General features: G+C 40.7%; 1 protein-coding gene across 6 annotated transcripts in view; it reads left to right on the forward strand.

Annotated features, from left to right (window-relative positions):
* The window catches only part of SYNE2 (spectrin repeat containing nuclear envelope protein 2), a 228750-nt gene that overhangs the window by 168425 nt on the left and 43515 nt on the right, over nucleotides 1–16810 (forward strand). For all 6 annotated transcript variants that reach the window (XM_030319270.1, XM_030319269.1, XM_030319271.1 and 3 more), the window contains 7 exons: nucleotides 1200–1354; nucleotides 1468–1612; nucleotides 2558–2652; nucleotides 4138–4372; nucleotides 8097–8291; nucleotides 10454–10579; nucleotides 15609–15764. In XM_030319270.1, the coding sequence (XP_030175130.1) occupies nucleotides 1200–1354; nucleotides 1468–1612; nucleotides 2558–2652; nucleotides 4138–4372; nucleotides 8097–8291; nucleotides 10454–10579; nucleotides 15609–15764 (1107 nt within the window). The remainder of the gene's footprint in view (nucleotides 1–1199; nucleotides 1355–1467; nucleotides 1613–2557; nucleotides 2653–4137; nucleotides 4373–8096; nucleotides 8292–10453; nucleotides 10580–15608; nucleotides 15765–16810) is intronic.

Raw genomic sequence — 16810 nt, forward strand, 5'->3', positions numbered from 1 at the left:
AGCCACCCAGGTGCCCCTTGAGCATGGTCATATATATGCCATTCATTCTTGCCTTATTTTCCGTAAGGTCTAGAAAAGTATGACAACATAGAGATCTATTTTAGTAATATGCCACAGTAAATTTAGTAGATTTAAAAGTTTTTGATGTCTTTACTAATTAGCTTCAGTGAACTAGAATAATCTAGGCATTGGCTGTTGTGATTAATTGAACTTTTCTGGTTCGCTAAAGGTCAAAAATAAAATACCCTATTACATTAATTCTATATATTTTTTTCTTTCTTACCTTAGTAAGTTTAGTATAAGTAACAAAAACGAATGGAAGAATTAAAGAATTCTGGGTCGTACAAACTCCTAAGGACTGATATCCATAACCTAGATCAAGAGTCAGCCAGCTATGGCACACTATCCAAATCCCATCTTCCACCGGTTTGTGTAAACTGTTATTGGCACACAGTCATGCCGTTTGATTTATTAATTGTCTGTGGGAATTTTCATGCTGCAGCGGCAGAGGTGAATAATTATGACAGAGATCATCTGGCCCATGAAAGCTAAATTATTCATGAGCTGGCCCTTTACAGAAAAAGTTTGCTGACCCTGACCTAGATTGCGACGGCAGAGTTCTGTAGTGATAGCACGGATATTGTCGAGGATGTTTGCTTAAAATACCATTGACCTAGATGCTGTCCCTGGAATATTTTAAAAATAAAATTTTGATGTGTTTTCTTTCACGTGATTTCGTGTTCTTTCAAAATATGGATGTTTAAGGACCATGCTTTACTAGGGTCATTTTAAGGACTAAATTTTCATTGGCTTTGTGATCTGTTGAAGGTCAAGTTGGCAGAATACATAGGACTTTTGAAGTCCAAAATGGGTCCTGTAAAAAAAAAAAAGACAAAACTCCTATCTCATTTCCATCTCCCTCAAAGGCAAAATCTGAGATCATTTTCTATTTCCCGGGCCATTGCGGTGCTGACTGTGTGTGCACTTATTCTAGAAAAGCCACAGGATTGGGAGCCCAGGGTTTAGGCCCAAGTCTAATACTAACTGGCTGTTTGATCATGGGTAAGTCATCTACCTATTGAGGTTCCCAGTTTTCCCTCATTTTTGAGATAAGGATGGTCTGCAGGATTTCTGGGTCCTTTTCATCTTCTAGATATCTTATTGGCCTCCAGAAACCTGAAATTTAATTTTTTTAATAGAACCATGTGCTGGCACTGACAGCCCAGTCACCTGATGTGGAACATTTGAATGAAGTAAGCCTCAAACTCCCCCTTAGTGACATAGCCATAAAGACGTTACAAAATGTGAACCGACAGTGGATTCGGGCCACGGCAACAGCCCTGGAACGCTGCAGGTCAGAACATCCCACCTCTTTCATTCTGTTTCAGTTAAACTAAAATTATTGACTTGAGCTCAGTAATGTCATTGTTTTATGGTTCTGTTTTGTCTGTGTGTAAACCTTTGTAGTGAGCTTCAGGCAACAGGATTGAATGAAAAGTTTCTTTATTGCTGTGAAAAATGGGTCCAGCTTCTGGAGAAGACAGAAGAGACGCTCAAGGTGACTATGGCTGACAGCCTCCCAGCTCTCCTGGAACAGCAGAAAACATACGAGGTAAACCTGTGCTCTCCGCTGCTTTGTACATTCGCCCTGGGGCAGGAGTCAGGGAAAGATACTCATTGCAATCTATTTAAATCAATCAGTCCCTAACAATCGAATATAGGACTTTAAGCAGATTCATTTGCCAATTGATTATTTGTAAAACTCTCACACATTTCATAAATTTCAACATTTTGTTTTAGTGCTCTATTTTATTAACGAGAGAACTAGATTTTCTGCAACAGGGGAAACTTCTAGCGCAACTTTGCTTCCATAGGATGCAAACATACCAAGAGCAGGCTAAAATACTTCAACTCATCTTTGCATATTCACTGAATAATTCTCTAAAATATTGAATTGCATAATTATAATTGCAGCCTTAATAATTTGACAGAGGTTATTCCCTGTGCTTACACTGATGTGCATTCAGAAATACTCTTGATGGTATAGGCAAATACTGCATTTTGAAAGTGTGCATGATTAGGTCACTGTAATTTTTAATGTAAATGATTTAAGTCTTTATCGTTACATTAAGGTCCTCCAATGAAAATGAAGTTCATTGAACAACCAAAACAAAAAACCGTGAATGAGTGACCTCGATTAAATTACCAGCCCTCTTTCCGTCTTAGTTTCCTTATCTTTAAATGGGTGTGATAATAGTACTTAAGTCTGAAGGTTGAGGAATAAGTGAGACAATGCGTGTTTTACACAGTGCCTCACAAATAGTAAATGCCCAATAAATGGGCTTTAGTTGTACTTGTTATTACGCCTGTTTGCTTCTGAGATTCTATTCATAGGTGATGGTGACATGATGGTTGAGCCTTTTTTGCAATGAGGCTCAAATAATTTGAAAATTCATCATCTCCCATGTCCTCTGTGAGCTTAGATTTTAATAGGAAATAGAAGCTCCAGGTTCATAAAAAGAATCTATTGATATCTTCTATTTTAACTCATATGCAGATGTTAGAAGCTGAAGTTTCTATAAACCAGACAGTGGCTGATTCTTATGTCACCCAGTCCTTACAACTCTTGGACACCACAGAAATAGAGAAGAGGTAAGCTGTCTGGGGTTTATGATGGGTGTGTGTGTGTGTGTGTGTGTGTGTGTGTGTGTGTGAGGTCTGGCCTCCCACCACGTGAATCTTGACCACTTTGGTAACCTGCAGCCATGTCAGTTGATAGACCATCATGAGGCCAGTCTTCTGACTGTTTATTAGTATGGGGACTTGCTACGTGGCCGTAGAAATGTCAGTCGCACTTCTATGTATGATAGAAGGGTGGCATTAGCAAACATTAGATTAGTGCTTTGCGAATACCCACTCACCAAGTGGAGTTAACTAAGTTTTTGCTGCAAAGGATTCTTCTGTAGTGTTTTCCTCTCTGTCTGCAGCCTCATGACATTTTGCTATTTGAAAAATAATTTTGGGGGCGCCTGGGTGCTCAATGGGTTAAGCGTCCAATTCTTGATTTTGGCTCAGGTCATGATCTCACGGTCGTGAGATTGAGCCCCGCGTCAGGCTCTACCTGGGTGTGGAGCCTGCTTAAGAGTCTCGCTCTCCTTCTCCCTCTGCCCATCCCCCTTGCTGTCTCTCTCTCTGTCTCTCTCTCAAAAAATAAAAAATAATAACAATAATCCTTAAAGTGCTGCTGTTCCCAGCAGGTAGCTATAGCACATAGTTGTGAAAGAAGGGATTTCTCTCTCTGCTATGTACACGGTGTTGGCATCACTGGGCAGTGCCAGTCAGGCTGAGAAGAGCCCCTTACGCCAGCCTGGTGACATGAGCCTGCTCACAGAGCTGGTACACATGGCAGACAGAGTCCTGAGACGGGCTAGTCTCTTAAATGCTTCTCTAAGTGTCCTGATAGGTATTGTTTTTCCTCCCCATTAACACCCATATACCTGAATTTTCTTTGAGCATAGCTAAGAAGTATAAAGTCCATTTCCTTCTAGCTCTGAAGTTATAACTTCAGCCCCATTCCAGGATGACAAACTAGATTTTGATCCGTGCAGCAAAGCATGACTTTTCCGATAATATATAAAAGGCCTTACTTATCACGTGGTGGGTTATTATTTATCCGGAAAAGAACTCGTTGAGTAGTCGCAGAAAGCATCTTCTCTGTTGCTGAAATTTTGTAAAGTACGGCGTGCAAGTAAGTAATCGAGAACGTTACACGGTACCTATTCATCATTTCGCATCGGTCCAATATTCAGTTTTCCACACAGCATTTGGAATAATGCAAGTTAAAATAGCTTACGTTTGTTTAAAGGATGCAGTTTTTCCATGCTGGCAAAATACCAGGTCACATGCAACTATCTCCCGCTAAATGCCTTTTGCCAACCCCACGCTGCCCCTGCCCCAACCCTAAATTCCCCAACACCTTTCAGTTGAAGAGTACCCACATTTTAAAAAGGTTTTCTTCCCCCCCCCACCCCTGTAAATGATGCGTATAAACAGCACATCTGAGCTTCTACGGTGCGTTGGGAGTTCTTTTTTCTACGTGTCGGTGACAAGATCCTCTAACCATTTGTTTCTCCCAAGACCGGAATTTGTTTCAAAGTTCACGAAACTGAAGGAGCGGTGGCAGAGTGCGGCCCAGAGCCTCCGGCAGAGGAAGAGCCACATCGATGGGCTGGTGGGGCGATGGCGGCACTTCACCACGGCCGCGGAGGACTTGCTCCGCTTCCTCGCCAACACCGGCCTCCTGCTGTCTGCCGCCAAGAGCCAGGATTGCCACAGCCTCCCCCAAACCAGGAGGCTGATCCGTGAGCTGAAGGTAATGCCGGCACGGTAGCAGCGCGAGGACTACGGTGCGATCGTCGTTGGGAAGGTGTTCATTCACCTCAAGTTTTGTGGGGTTTTTTTTTAATATATTGCGATTCAGGTGTGCTCTCTGTACTGGGAGGATCAGCTATCCAGGGTCACCGTGACCCTGTTCATCCTTGTCCCCGGCCTTGTGGCGTCCGAAACCCAATCTTACCCGTTCATCCAGAAATAGCGAGGCTCTCTCGGGCTGCGGGAGTAGGGCTGGAGCTGGGGATGGGTGGGTAGAGTGGGGCAAGTCTCAGTGACAGATTCCTTCCACCCGAGCTTTAAGGCACCGACTGATGAATAACTTGACCACCAGTGCCATAATTTACAGTGGAACTCTTGCTTATTCTTGAAGGGCAAATTCATTTAGGCAACCAAGTTTTCTCTTTATTTTTTTTTTCTCTTTTTTTCTCTTTTTATTTTCCTCTTTTTTTCTTTTTTCTCTTTTTTCTCTTTTTTCTCTTTTTTCTTTTTTCTCTTTTTTTTTCTTTTTTTTTTCCTGTTTTATATTAATTCTGGTGTTCTATGCAGTGTCATATTAGTTTGTATTAATTCCAGTTCACATGCAGTGTTGTATTAGTTTCAGTGCACAGTATAGTGACTCGGCAATCCCACATATCACTCAATGCTCATCAAGGTAAGTGTGCTCTTGGGCAACCAACTTTTCAGTCAGAGAGTTGCTGAACGAGCGTAGGTTTCGAGTAGTTAGTGGGCAGTCCCCAAAACATGTTCCGTTTAGCTGTAGAACCACTCTGCACTGTAGAGGCACAGCTAAATGAAACACCACCCTTTTGAAATCCTGTACTCTCTTCATTCACTTATCCAGTTATCAGGCACCAATTGGATATATCTGCTCTGTGCCCGGCACTGTTTTAAATGCTGGGCATGTGCTATGGGCAAAGAGAAGAGCCTTGCTCTCAGGCAGGCAAGCAGACAAATTAATAAACAAGGAAATGCTAATTCATCTGATTGGTGGTGGGAAGTCGGACAAATCAATAAATAAGAAGATAATCAGATTGCAATAAGGCATATGTCGACAACTAAAACAGGACCAGTAACGAAGGGGCTGGTGGCTGCTTTCCACTGAGTGACCTCTGGGAATATGACATGTAAACTGAAACCTGAATGACGAGAAGGAGCCAGCCATGCAAAAATCTGGGGAAGAACCTTTCAGACAGAAAGAATGTCTTACCCCAAAGTCCGCAAGATGGGAACAAACTTGACAGGGCAGAGGAACAGGAAGAAGGCCAGTGTGAGCGGAGTATAACCAGTAAGGCAGCAGTGGTAGGGAGTGAATTTGAGAGGCAAGTAGGGAGGAGCGCTTTGTAGGTGAGATGTAGTAGCCGGAGTATAGTCTTCCTGTAATCGGAAGCCTCAGCTGGAACAGGGGCAGAATGGTACCATTTGTGTTGTTTTTGTGTTGTTGTTGTTTTCAATGCGGTCTCCACGCCCGGCACGGAGCCTGATGCGGGGATTGAACTCGAGACCCTGAGATCAAGACCTGAGCTGAGATCAAGAGTTGGATGCTTAACCTACTGAGCCACCCAGACACCCTGATACTGTTTGGATTTTTTAAAGATCCTCCAGCTGCTCTGAGGGAAGATAGATAATAGGGGTGCCGAAGGAGAGTCAGGAATCCCAGCGTATTACTTATCTCCTGCTGCGTAACAACCGTCATTGATTATTAGCTCTCAAAGTACTCGGGGTTGACAGGGCTCAATTGGGTGGTTCTTGCTTAGGGTCTCCCAGGAAGTTTCAGTCAGACGGTGGTGGGGGCTCCCTCACTTCCATGTCTAGCACTTAAGTGGGAAAGACTCAGACAGCATGCTCTGTGGTCTCTCCACATGAAGGCTTCTTATAGCCAGACTTTTTACATGGCTCCTCAGTGGACTCAAAGGTGCCCGTCCCAAGAAAGAGATCCATGGAGACGCTGTACTGCCTTCTAGACCTAGCCTCAGAAGTCACGTAAGTCACTTCTACCATCCTCTGTTAATGAAGGCCATCACACATGCTCACACAAGATTAACAGAAGGGGGCAGAGACCCCAATGCTTGATGGGGAGTGATGGCAAGGTTCTGGAAGAGCGTGTAGGACTAGGAATATTGTGGGCGTTTTGTGAAAAATACAGTCTCCTATAACCAGTTAGAAGGCCATTTCTGTAGTCTTGGATAGCCGTTATGATGGATAAGGAAAGGATGATCATGGTGAAGATTGAAAAAGGATGTGTTTGTAATAGAGTTTACAAGACTTCCTAATGGTTTGGATGTGGCAGGTAAATGAAAATCTAAGTCAAGATGACTCTAGGGTTTTGGCTTGAGCATCTTGGTGGATGGTGTGCTGTTGCCCAAGTCAGGGAAAATTGGAGGAGGAGCAGGTCTTTTGAGAAGCGTAAAATGCCTATAGATGTCTATCTCTTTGGCCGTGTCGAGCAATACTATGCGTTGGAAAGACGGGTGTGGAGTGTCAGGATGCTCCCTGAGTTACGGTTCCTCTTATTTGTGTCTGATCCTGAGAGGACAGTCTGCTTTCCTACTTTGTATTGGGTTGTATCAAGTATTCCCAGAAATACCTTTGTAAATCAATACTCTGTTGATTTTTTTTTAAACATCAGTTCCCATTCTAGAAAATGCCTACATTATGCCTCCCTTGAGAAATTTGAAGATGAAGGAAATCATATTTAGAACAGAAAAAAAAAAAAAAAAAGAAAAGAAAACTAAGTTGTTGTTTCTTTTTTTTCCTGAGACCAAATGCTTTTGGGAGTATGAGTCAATTTAAAAGTGTTTACTTCGTTTTTATAGTGAAAATAGGTATTTTCAGTCCCTTTAAAGAAGAGCCTGGAGGCGCCTGGGTGGCTCAGTTGGTTGAGCATCCAACTCTTGATTTCAGCTCAGGTCATGATCCCCGGGTTGTGGGATCGAGCCCTGTGTGGGGCTCCGTGCTGAGCGTGGAGCCTGCTTAAGATTCTCCCCCCCTCTCTCTCCCCGTCTCTTGGTCTCTCCCCCTCTCTGTCTCTCCCCCTCTCTGTCTCTCCTTCCCTCTCCCTCTTCCCCTCTCCCCCACTTTCACTCTCTTTAAAAGGCTCTTTTTTAGAGCCTGCACGATACTACAATGGAACGTCATACAGCTGTCCCTCTGGGGCATACGCTGATGCATATGTTTAAGTGCCCATAATAAGTTTAAGTGTATATTTTTTATATTTTGCCTTTTTTATTTGTTCTCTCCTTTTATATCTGTGTAGCATAACATGCACATTTGACTCTCAGGGGTTAAGAGTAAGCTGACTCTTCTACCATGGTCGTAGTGAGTATTTGCTCTTAATTTCAGGTCTAATACTCCGATCATTTGCTTAATACTCTCAGGTCTATTTATCTTGTAGGCTCTTAGTCTTTGAAGTATATATTTTTATGTCTTTATGTCTCTGATCATTACACAAAGAATGTTATCTCTTAACCATTGGAAATTATTTTAAGATCACATTACTTGGTGTAGTATATAGTAGTGTAAAACGTAACCTTAGATGTGAATGTGTGTGTGTGCGTGTGCACACTTTCTAATCAGATCTGTCTAATTTATGTATAATTTAACATCAGGAAAAGCTCCGAAGGAAATGTTCACAAACACATACGGTCGCAGTTGGATAATAGCAGAGGCTTAAGGAAATCACTTTTTTGTGTTTTTTGGTTTTCTAGAGTAAAGACATTCATTTTCAGAGACGGCACATCACCTATGCACTCACCTTAGAAGCTGGGGAAAAGTTACTGAACACAGCTAGCCTGGAAACAAAAGAGTTGATTGATAAGAAAATCAGTCAACTCCAGGACAACTGGAAGGACACAAAGCTCCAAGTAGGAGAGATGATTACCCAGTTGCAGAGCAATATAGAGGTAAACTCACCATTTACTTTTCCTGATATTCAGGTGCAGTACATAGAATTTTTGTTTGCTGTGCAAAAATGGGAACGATTTTAGGAAATCACAATATTGTAAGTTTTCCGAGGGACCTTGAGTCCTAATCATACTAGGTACTTGTTGCAAAATAATAATCGAACATTGAGAAAGTTCAGTGTTAAATGTATGCATACTTGAGGTTCTATTTTATATTCACTTTTACAAAACAAGAAACTCGTTCACGTTCCATGGAAGTTCTGTACAGAAAGCTAATGTTCCACATATGGTCTGACCTTGCGTGTGGTATGTGAAAATAAACACGGTAATACTTCCTCTTTGTTCTGTCGTCCGAGAATGTGCTTTTCCATAGAAGTGCGTATAAGAGTTTCACAGGTAATTTATGATTATATTTTTAAGAACCAAAATGTTTTATTCTGAGTCATTATTAGGAAATAATTATTATTTTGTTACACTAAAACATATCAAGATATTCTTAAGGACTCTGAGCTGCTTTGATCCCATGGCCCAACACAACTATACTGCCCGAATATTTTTGTGGCTTTTATTATTTTTCTTATATTTTCTTCTCTAAACATTATTTAAAGTGGTCTATGTTTAATTTTTATTTCTCTGAGCATACCTGCTCCTTATAGCCCACTTCCTAATCTATTGTGTGTGTACCAAAACCAGATAACCAAGCTTATCAGAGATGGTTTGTTTTTTGTTTGAATGTTTGTTTATTTCTGAAAGAGAGACAGCCAACGTGCAAGCAGGAGAGGGGCAGGGAGAGAGAGGGAGACACAGACTCCAAAGCAGGCTCCAGGCTCTGAGCCGTCAGCACAGAGCCCGATGTGGGGCTCGAACTCACAAGCCATGAGATTGTGACCTGACTGAAGTGGGACGCTTAATCGACTGAGCCCCCCAGCGTCCCCCAGAGTTAGTGTTTTTGAATAAAGAATAGATATGTGCTGAGTTAGGGCCTGAACATCTCTACTATGAATAAAATATCCGAGTTTTATTTGGTATATGGGCTATGTGAAATTCATTAACTAGCAAATATTTGTTGAACACTTCCCCTGTTTGTAAAACACGGTGGTAAATGTATTAGTTAATGGTTTGCGGGGAGAAATAAGGACTCAGTTTCATTTCTCTCTTCACTTCCTTCTTGGTTATGTTCCAGAGAGTTGATGTTGCAGACAAGCAGCCTCCCCTCATGTGAATTCTATGTTACCGTAGAATAGGGGCAACTCAAGTGTGTTTAGGTATCAGTTGTACTGAGGAATGTTTGACTTTACGTTTGTCTACTTTTAGCAACCTCGGGAGTAGAAACTTATTCCAGTGAATCTATTGTAAACATTCTGAACTTGTAAATGCAGGCAACTATTTTCTCAGTGATACAAGGGTAAAGGAAAAGAGATGCTGTGAGAGAGAGGAAGGCATTGCAGAGGTGACGGGGTGCGGGCAAGCAGACTGCAGGCTTAGGCCGACCTTTGACTGGTGTGCTTGTAAGCGCATATCCTTGGCCAGTCACTTTTCTCTGAGCCTCATTTTAAAATGCGAAACCCTATCAGTCTCCTAAAATTATTATAATTACAGTGAGATAACGAAGTTGAGAATGCTTTATGAACTGTAAAGTGCTTTAAGCAGAAGGCGGCAGTCAAAGCAGCGGTGAGAAATGTGGAGCGAAGCTTCACTATGAAAGGGTCACTAAAGCCACGCTATTTCCAGAAAGAGAGAGAGCGAGCACAGAGGGACATTAGAAAGAAGACAAGAAAAGTGGTTGAGTGCTTTTGCTTTATGATGTGTGTGCCCAAGACTGTGTTAAAAATTAATCCTTACAGTAGCCTTTTAAATGTGCACTTTCTGGAAACTAAAATAAAAATAAGATTAGATCAAGGATATGGGGAAGGAAGAAGAAATCTTTTGAAGCAAAAGCCAACCAACTCAGTCGTTGAAATCAGCCACACATAAAGCTGCAACAGGGGTATGGAACCATACTGGTGTTCTGCTTTTAGACTAGTCTTCTTGAGAAAAGGAACTGGGTTTCTGTGGGATTTACAAAAAGATATTTAATGGAATGGATTAAATGAGTTGTTTGGTTTCTGCGATTCATTCTTAAAAGCAAAGCACTTACCAATTTTAATACTGTTTTCAAATAGACCTGGGACCAGTGTGAAAAGAAAATCAAGGAGTTGAAAAGCAGGCTGCACGTTTTAAAGGCACAAAGTAGAGATCCTCTTCCAGAACTTCATGAGGACCTCCATAAAGAAAAAGAGCTGATTAAGGTATTGAAAGCTGCAAAGTCGCGTTCCAGATAATCACTTAGCGGTTTTCAGAGACATTGAAGTGTTTGCCTTTCTATCCTGTGTTGAAACCGTGTTTCCATGTTCAGTCAGAAATCGTTTCCCCTATCTTCTATCTAAAATAACATCCTGGTCTCTAAAGCAATTAGAATTCATGCTCTTTGAGATCCATGCATAAATCTGAGAAAGGCTTTTTACAGAAATTCTTCTTAGGAATTGGGGGGGGGGGGTTCCTCCAGGTCCTCTTTCTGTTTGTTTCTCTCTTCTGTAATACAAGAGGTGGCCTCTGAGATTACACTGAAACCTGTTCCTTAACAAATGACCTTGTCTTTGAAATGAGAGTAAAGTATTATTAAAGAATTCCTTTTTTAGCAGCCAATAAATGGGTTGGAGTTTTTGCTCAAATCTCACATTAAAAAAAAAAAACAAACATTTTTTTAAGTATTTTATTTGTTTTTGATAGAGACAGAGCACAAGTGGGGGAGGGGCAGAGAGAGAAGGAGACACAGAATCCGAAGCAGGCTCCAGGCTCAGCTGTCAGCACAGAGCCTGACGCGGGGCTCGAACTCATGAACTGTGAGATCATGACCTGGGCCAAAGTCGGACGCTCAATCGACTGAGCTACCCAGGCGCCCCTCAAGTATCACATTTTTATAAAACCTTCCAAACTATATTCTGCCTAGTTGATACAGCTCTGACAATTATTTGTGGATATTTTAGGTCTTTGCAGAAATGGAATAGTATCAGATCTATAGATAAATTTGGGGAAAATAAACATCTTTTTGACATTGAGTACTCCTATTCTTGAATATGGCATGTTTCTCCTTTTGGTTGTATTCAATAATTTATAATTTTCTTTAGTATTGAACATCTTTTGTTACATTTATTTTTTCCATGTTATTTCTTAGACTATTGAAATACTTTTTCTAATTATACTTTCTATTTACCACTTGTGCCTAGAAATGATCATTTTTGATTCATATTATATTCAACCATCTTGTTAAACTCTTTTGTTAATTCCAATAATTTGTCTATATAATCTTTTGGGACAGTCACCATCTGTAAAAAATGACTTTTTTTTAAAATTTCTTCCTTTTATTTCCATACTTATTTTTTTTTTTTTCCTGTACTTTCTACACTGGTCAGTACCTCCAGAACATTTTTTAGTAGGAGAATCAGTAACTGGCTGCTTCACGTCATTCCTGGTTTTAAGGAGAATGATTCCGACATTTCACCATTAAGTATGGTATTTGCTGGCGATGGTTTTATTAGGTTAAGAAAATTCCTATCTGTCCCTAATTTTCAACCTTTTTATTATCTCCACATCTTTAGGTGTAGCTCTAGATCTCGGGGACAGAGGAATTTGGAGTCACTCTCTCAGTTGATCCATAGCGTTTCCTTCCATAAAGTCTAGAAACCAGGGCAGAATGTGAACTGTAAACTCATAAGAAGGCATATTGTGTCCCAAGTGTCACACTCTTCAGTTTCCAGTGGGATCCTTTCAGTTTCCACAGCCGCCATGTTCTACCTCTCAGTATAAAAATCAGGAAGAGAGGCCAAAAGCATTGAGTTCATCGATCTCATGACCATATTCCAAAACGAACTCAAGTAACCTGAAGCCTGTCTAGGAGACTGCTTATCATCCCTAAATCACTGGAGAGAGATATACTAACCACTTGACCAGTCTGGGCTTTACTGTCCTCCTCAGAAGATCACATTGTCATTACATCTCAGTTCACACATGGAATAGCACGTCGTGACATACTAGCGTTTCACTTTTATGGACATCTGTGTTCAAATGATTGAGTTTGGGGGACAGTTTTTATTTTTAAAATAATTTTGTCAAATGATTGAGTTTGTCAAATGATTGAGTTTGGGGGACAGTTTTTATTTTTAAAATAATTTTTGAGTAAGATTGTCAACATGGCTCAAAATTCAGAAGGTGCAAAAGGCATACATGAAAAATGTTTTAATGTTTTATTTAATTTTGAGAGAGCATGAGCAGGGGAGGGGCAGAGAGAGAGGGAGTCAGAGGATCTGAGGTGGGCTCTGAGCTGACAGCAGCCAGCCCATGGGCTCGAACTCACAAACCAAGAGACCATGGCCTGAACGGAAGTCGGACGTTCAACTGACTGAGCCACCCAGGTGCCCTGAAAATCTTTTCTCCCGTTGGTTTTTCTCAACAGAGGTAATCAGTGTTACCAAGTTGTTGTGTATTCTTCCAAAGATATTCTATGCATATACCGGCCAATATTTATATACATACACGTTTTTTGGTCCTATGTTTACCCAAATGGTAAGGTAGAAAAATGGGACTTGGCAATCCCCCTGGTAAGTGAGTCCACAGGCAAAGGCTTTAATGCTGCTGTGCTGTGTTAGAGTCCCATTCATTTCATGTAATCAAAGAACGAAATTTTACATCTCATGTTCTATGAACAATGGGAATCTTACAGGCAATATAGACAGTTTCTCTGGTTAAATTAAGAAAAAACACTTACCTGAGTGGCATGTTCCCTTTTGCAGTTATGATTTGGTAGCAAGTCTGGAGTATTTTCATTTAAAGACAGAAGCATGATTTTTGAAATATTTGTACAAATAGTGATCAACCATAATAAACCTCCACAGTCGACCTCGCTCTATATATTCTTTGATGATTCTTTGCTTTTCTTACCTTATGAACATTTTAAAGTTCTTGAGACCCTGCCAAATTGCTTTCCTTTCAGTCGTACATTTCTATATCTCAATCATACATTTGTATATCTGAGGACTTAAGTACACAAGGCATCACGGTAGGTGCTCAGCAATGGATTGGTGAACTGTGTGGTCATTACTGGTCGGTAATGGAACTGACAGTTTAGACTACTTGAGAGACACATGCTAACCAAAGAGCCTCACTCGTGTGTGTGTGTGCGTGTGCGCGCGCGCGTGTGTGTGTGCATGTGCGCACATGAATAAGTATGGTGAATGTTAGACAGGAAAAGGACAGGGGGCTACAAGAGTGTAAATAAAACAGGGGTCCCAACCTTGTCTGATGACTCAGAGAAGGCTCCTCTGAGGAATCACCCTTATGTCTGAGATCTGAAAGTGTAAATGGGAATTAACTAAATATATTTGTGGAAGCATCAGGGTGAAAGAGTGGGTAGCATTTCAACTAAGTAAAGAAATACAAATTTAAATAATAACTAATCATTATGCATATTAAATTTGTCCAGTATATGTATGAAACTTGTCCAACATTAGGCATATTAAACTTGTCCAAATTTTAAACTTGTCCACTTATACATATTTATCCAAAGGTATATATGTATATGTGTGTATATGTGTATGCATATAGATATATATATGTATATATACACACACGATACATATATATACAACATCTATATATAACAACACCAGAAAGTATGTGGAGAAAGATACAGCCATTCTTCTTAGAATGCAATTTGGCAGTATTTATTAAGAATTATAAAAATGTCCATATTCAAAAGTTCTACACCTGTTCGTTATCCTTTCAACTGTAGAAGGAAACCAAGCATCCAAATCAAATCAATTTAAACCTGGCTGTGGAAAGCCTAAACATGCTCCCTGACTATGCAGGCATCTGAGCCCACACCTCTGAGCAGGGCCATGGACAGGCTGAGCTTCCTGGCACCAGACTGAGAAACACTCTGTGTAGCTCACAGTCTTGGGGTCTTTAGTTTTAAGTCAGTGAGTGGTACGCATCCACTTATGAGTCATTCCCTTTATAGCCTATAGCTAGCAAAAGTGTTCCACACAGAATCTGCTCTCATCCACTTTATTAGAATCATGAGGGTAAAAGTAGGTAACAAGAGTTTAAAGATTTTTCTTCTTTTTTTTTCTTTTTAATGCTTTAAAAAATTTTTTTAACGTTTCTTTATTTTTGAAAGAGAAGGAGGCACAGAATCCCTAGCAGGCTGCAGGCTCTGAGCTGTCAGCACAGAACCCAGTGCTGGACTGGAACCCACAAACCGTGAGATCATGACCTGAGCTGAAGTTGGACACTTAACCAACTGAGCCACCCAGGCGCCCCTCCATGCAACCTTTAAAAAGAGTTCTGTGGGCCATTTGAGTAAATATAAATTTCTGTCAGCAAGTTATGCAATCATGCCAATGTAGCTTTTAGAACTCTGAAAATGAATCAGGATTAACACATTTCTATTGTTGCCACCCCTCAGATTATTTTTGATGTAAGTGAAATAATCTCTTTCTCCTGCAATAGACGGGTACAAATGAAGACCCTTTAAACGTGCCAAAGAAAAATCTGGAGGAGTTTTGTGTTCCTTTTACTCCCTCTGTTGTGAAAGCACTTTTCGTAAGTCCTAGAATTCAGAGAGTTTAAATTTGACACATTTTAAAAAATAATTGTTTTCATGCCCAGAGATTTTCTGCTAACCAGTTTCTGCCGAATGTTAGGGAAGCATTTATTTTTTCTTCCATTATATTCATTTTTGGGGGGAAGCTTAACCAAAATAATTCCGTTGAACAGAAGCCGTTGTTATGATGTTATGATTGCCATGGTAGCAACAATACATTTCTTAGGTGTTTTTTTTTTTTTTTTAAAGATGGGAAATCACACTTGATAGGACATTTCTGTAACATTGTTTCAGAATTAAAAGTGTGTGTGTGTGTGCGCGCGCGCGTGTGTGTGTGCAAGAGAGAGAGAGATTGTTGCCAGCCTCCAAAAATAATTTCTTCTCAATAAAGGTAAAGACCTACATGACTTTAAAATAGAACTAATTCTATAAAAATCTGAACTATCTGAGCAAAGGAAAATAAGGTAAAAAGGAGTTTTCCTTTGAGAAAAGGGTGGTGAAGAACCGGCCAACCACAACAGCAGCCGCTGCCCTGGGCTGTTTCTCATTCCGAAGGTCCCGCCCCCTTCCCTGGCCTCCCCTCCCCCAGACCAATCAAAGGATTAGCCTACAGGTTTGGAAACAACAACAGCTTGAGTTGAAGGGTTGTTTTTTTCCCCCCTTGTGTTTAAATGCAGGAACTAGAGAAGTCTTTGGCCAACTGGACCCAGAACTTGAAAGAACTTCACACTCTGAAGACCGACTTAACCCAGCACATTCTTGCGGAGGACGTGATGGTTTTGGAGGAGCAAACAGAGCATTTGCACAGACAATGGGAAGACCTCTGCTTGAGAGTAAGTCAGTTAACTGCAGGGCACGGCTGTTCTGGAGTTTATTGAAATGTCTCCAAAGGCCAGACAAAGTAGAAAGGGGCTTAATTTCATTGAACCGGAGGCCCTTTTCAATTGGAGCCCAGGCTGGCTGCTGTTCCTTTAGAAGGCAGCAACATGGTTAACAGATTTGACCCTTTGTTTCTCCAGTGCTCAATGCTGGAGGTTTGCACACTTTTAATAAGCTTTTTAAAAACTCACCTTAAATGGGGTGGGGGGGGGTGGGGGGAATTGCAGTTACCGGCAGCTGTGAGCTTTCTGCTCTCTGTCTTACACAGATGACCAGTACCCACTGGTATATTAGAATCAGGACTTCAGCAAAGAGGTCTTGTCCGGCCTTAAGAGCGATGTCTCTGCAGTGTCTCTCTGGGCCCAATGAGCAGCAACAGTCTTACTTAGTGCCTGACACAGGGGTATTTCATCGGAGAACTCTGTATTCACATGCAATCCGATGTTCCTTTCAAGTAGCTGGTTTTTTAAAACTCTCTAAAAGAAGCCATCCACAGCTACACGTAGTACCTCCATGGATCACTTTTCCTTAATAAACATTGGATCGTGGTTAGAGTATGATAATAGTACATGTTTGTGACAGGATGGAACTAAAGGGTTCGAAAAGGTCTTTGTTTTGAGAACATATAATCCTAAGAAAAATAAATTCCTTAATCTCATTTTTGTGAATGAAGAAGTGTATTTAAAAGATGAAATTCACTTTTGAGTGCCTTTGAATAAAGTAAAATAATTTTTTCTTCTTGATTTTAGTATTTAACATTCACAATGAACCATAATTTTAAATGATCTCTTAGAATTTTTGTTCATATTTTATATAAAAGAAAATATTTAGAGTATGTGAAAAGCCTCCTAAAACTTAAGGTAGAAGCGGGAGACTGGGGCCCAGATGTTCTTTTAATTGTTACCATTAGGAAACCAATCAGAATGGCGCTGTGCAAAATGCCAGGATTTTAAAAAGCTAAGATAAATAGATGCCCTCAGGAATGGAAGCACAAAACTTG

Source organism: Lynx canadensis, chromosome B3, assembly GCF_007474595.2.
Source record: "Lynx canadensis isolate LIC74 chromosome B3, mLynCan4.pri.v2, whole genome shotgun sequence".
Classification (NCBI taxonomy): Eukaryota; Metazoa; Chordata; class Mammalia; order Carnivora; family Felidae; genus Lynx; species Lynx canadensis.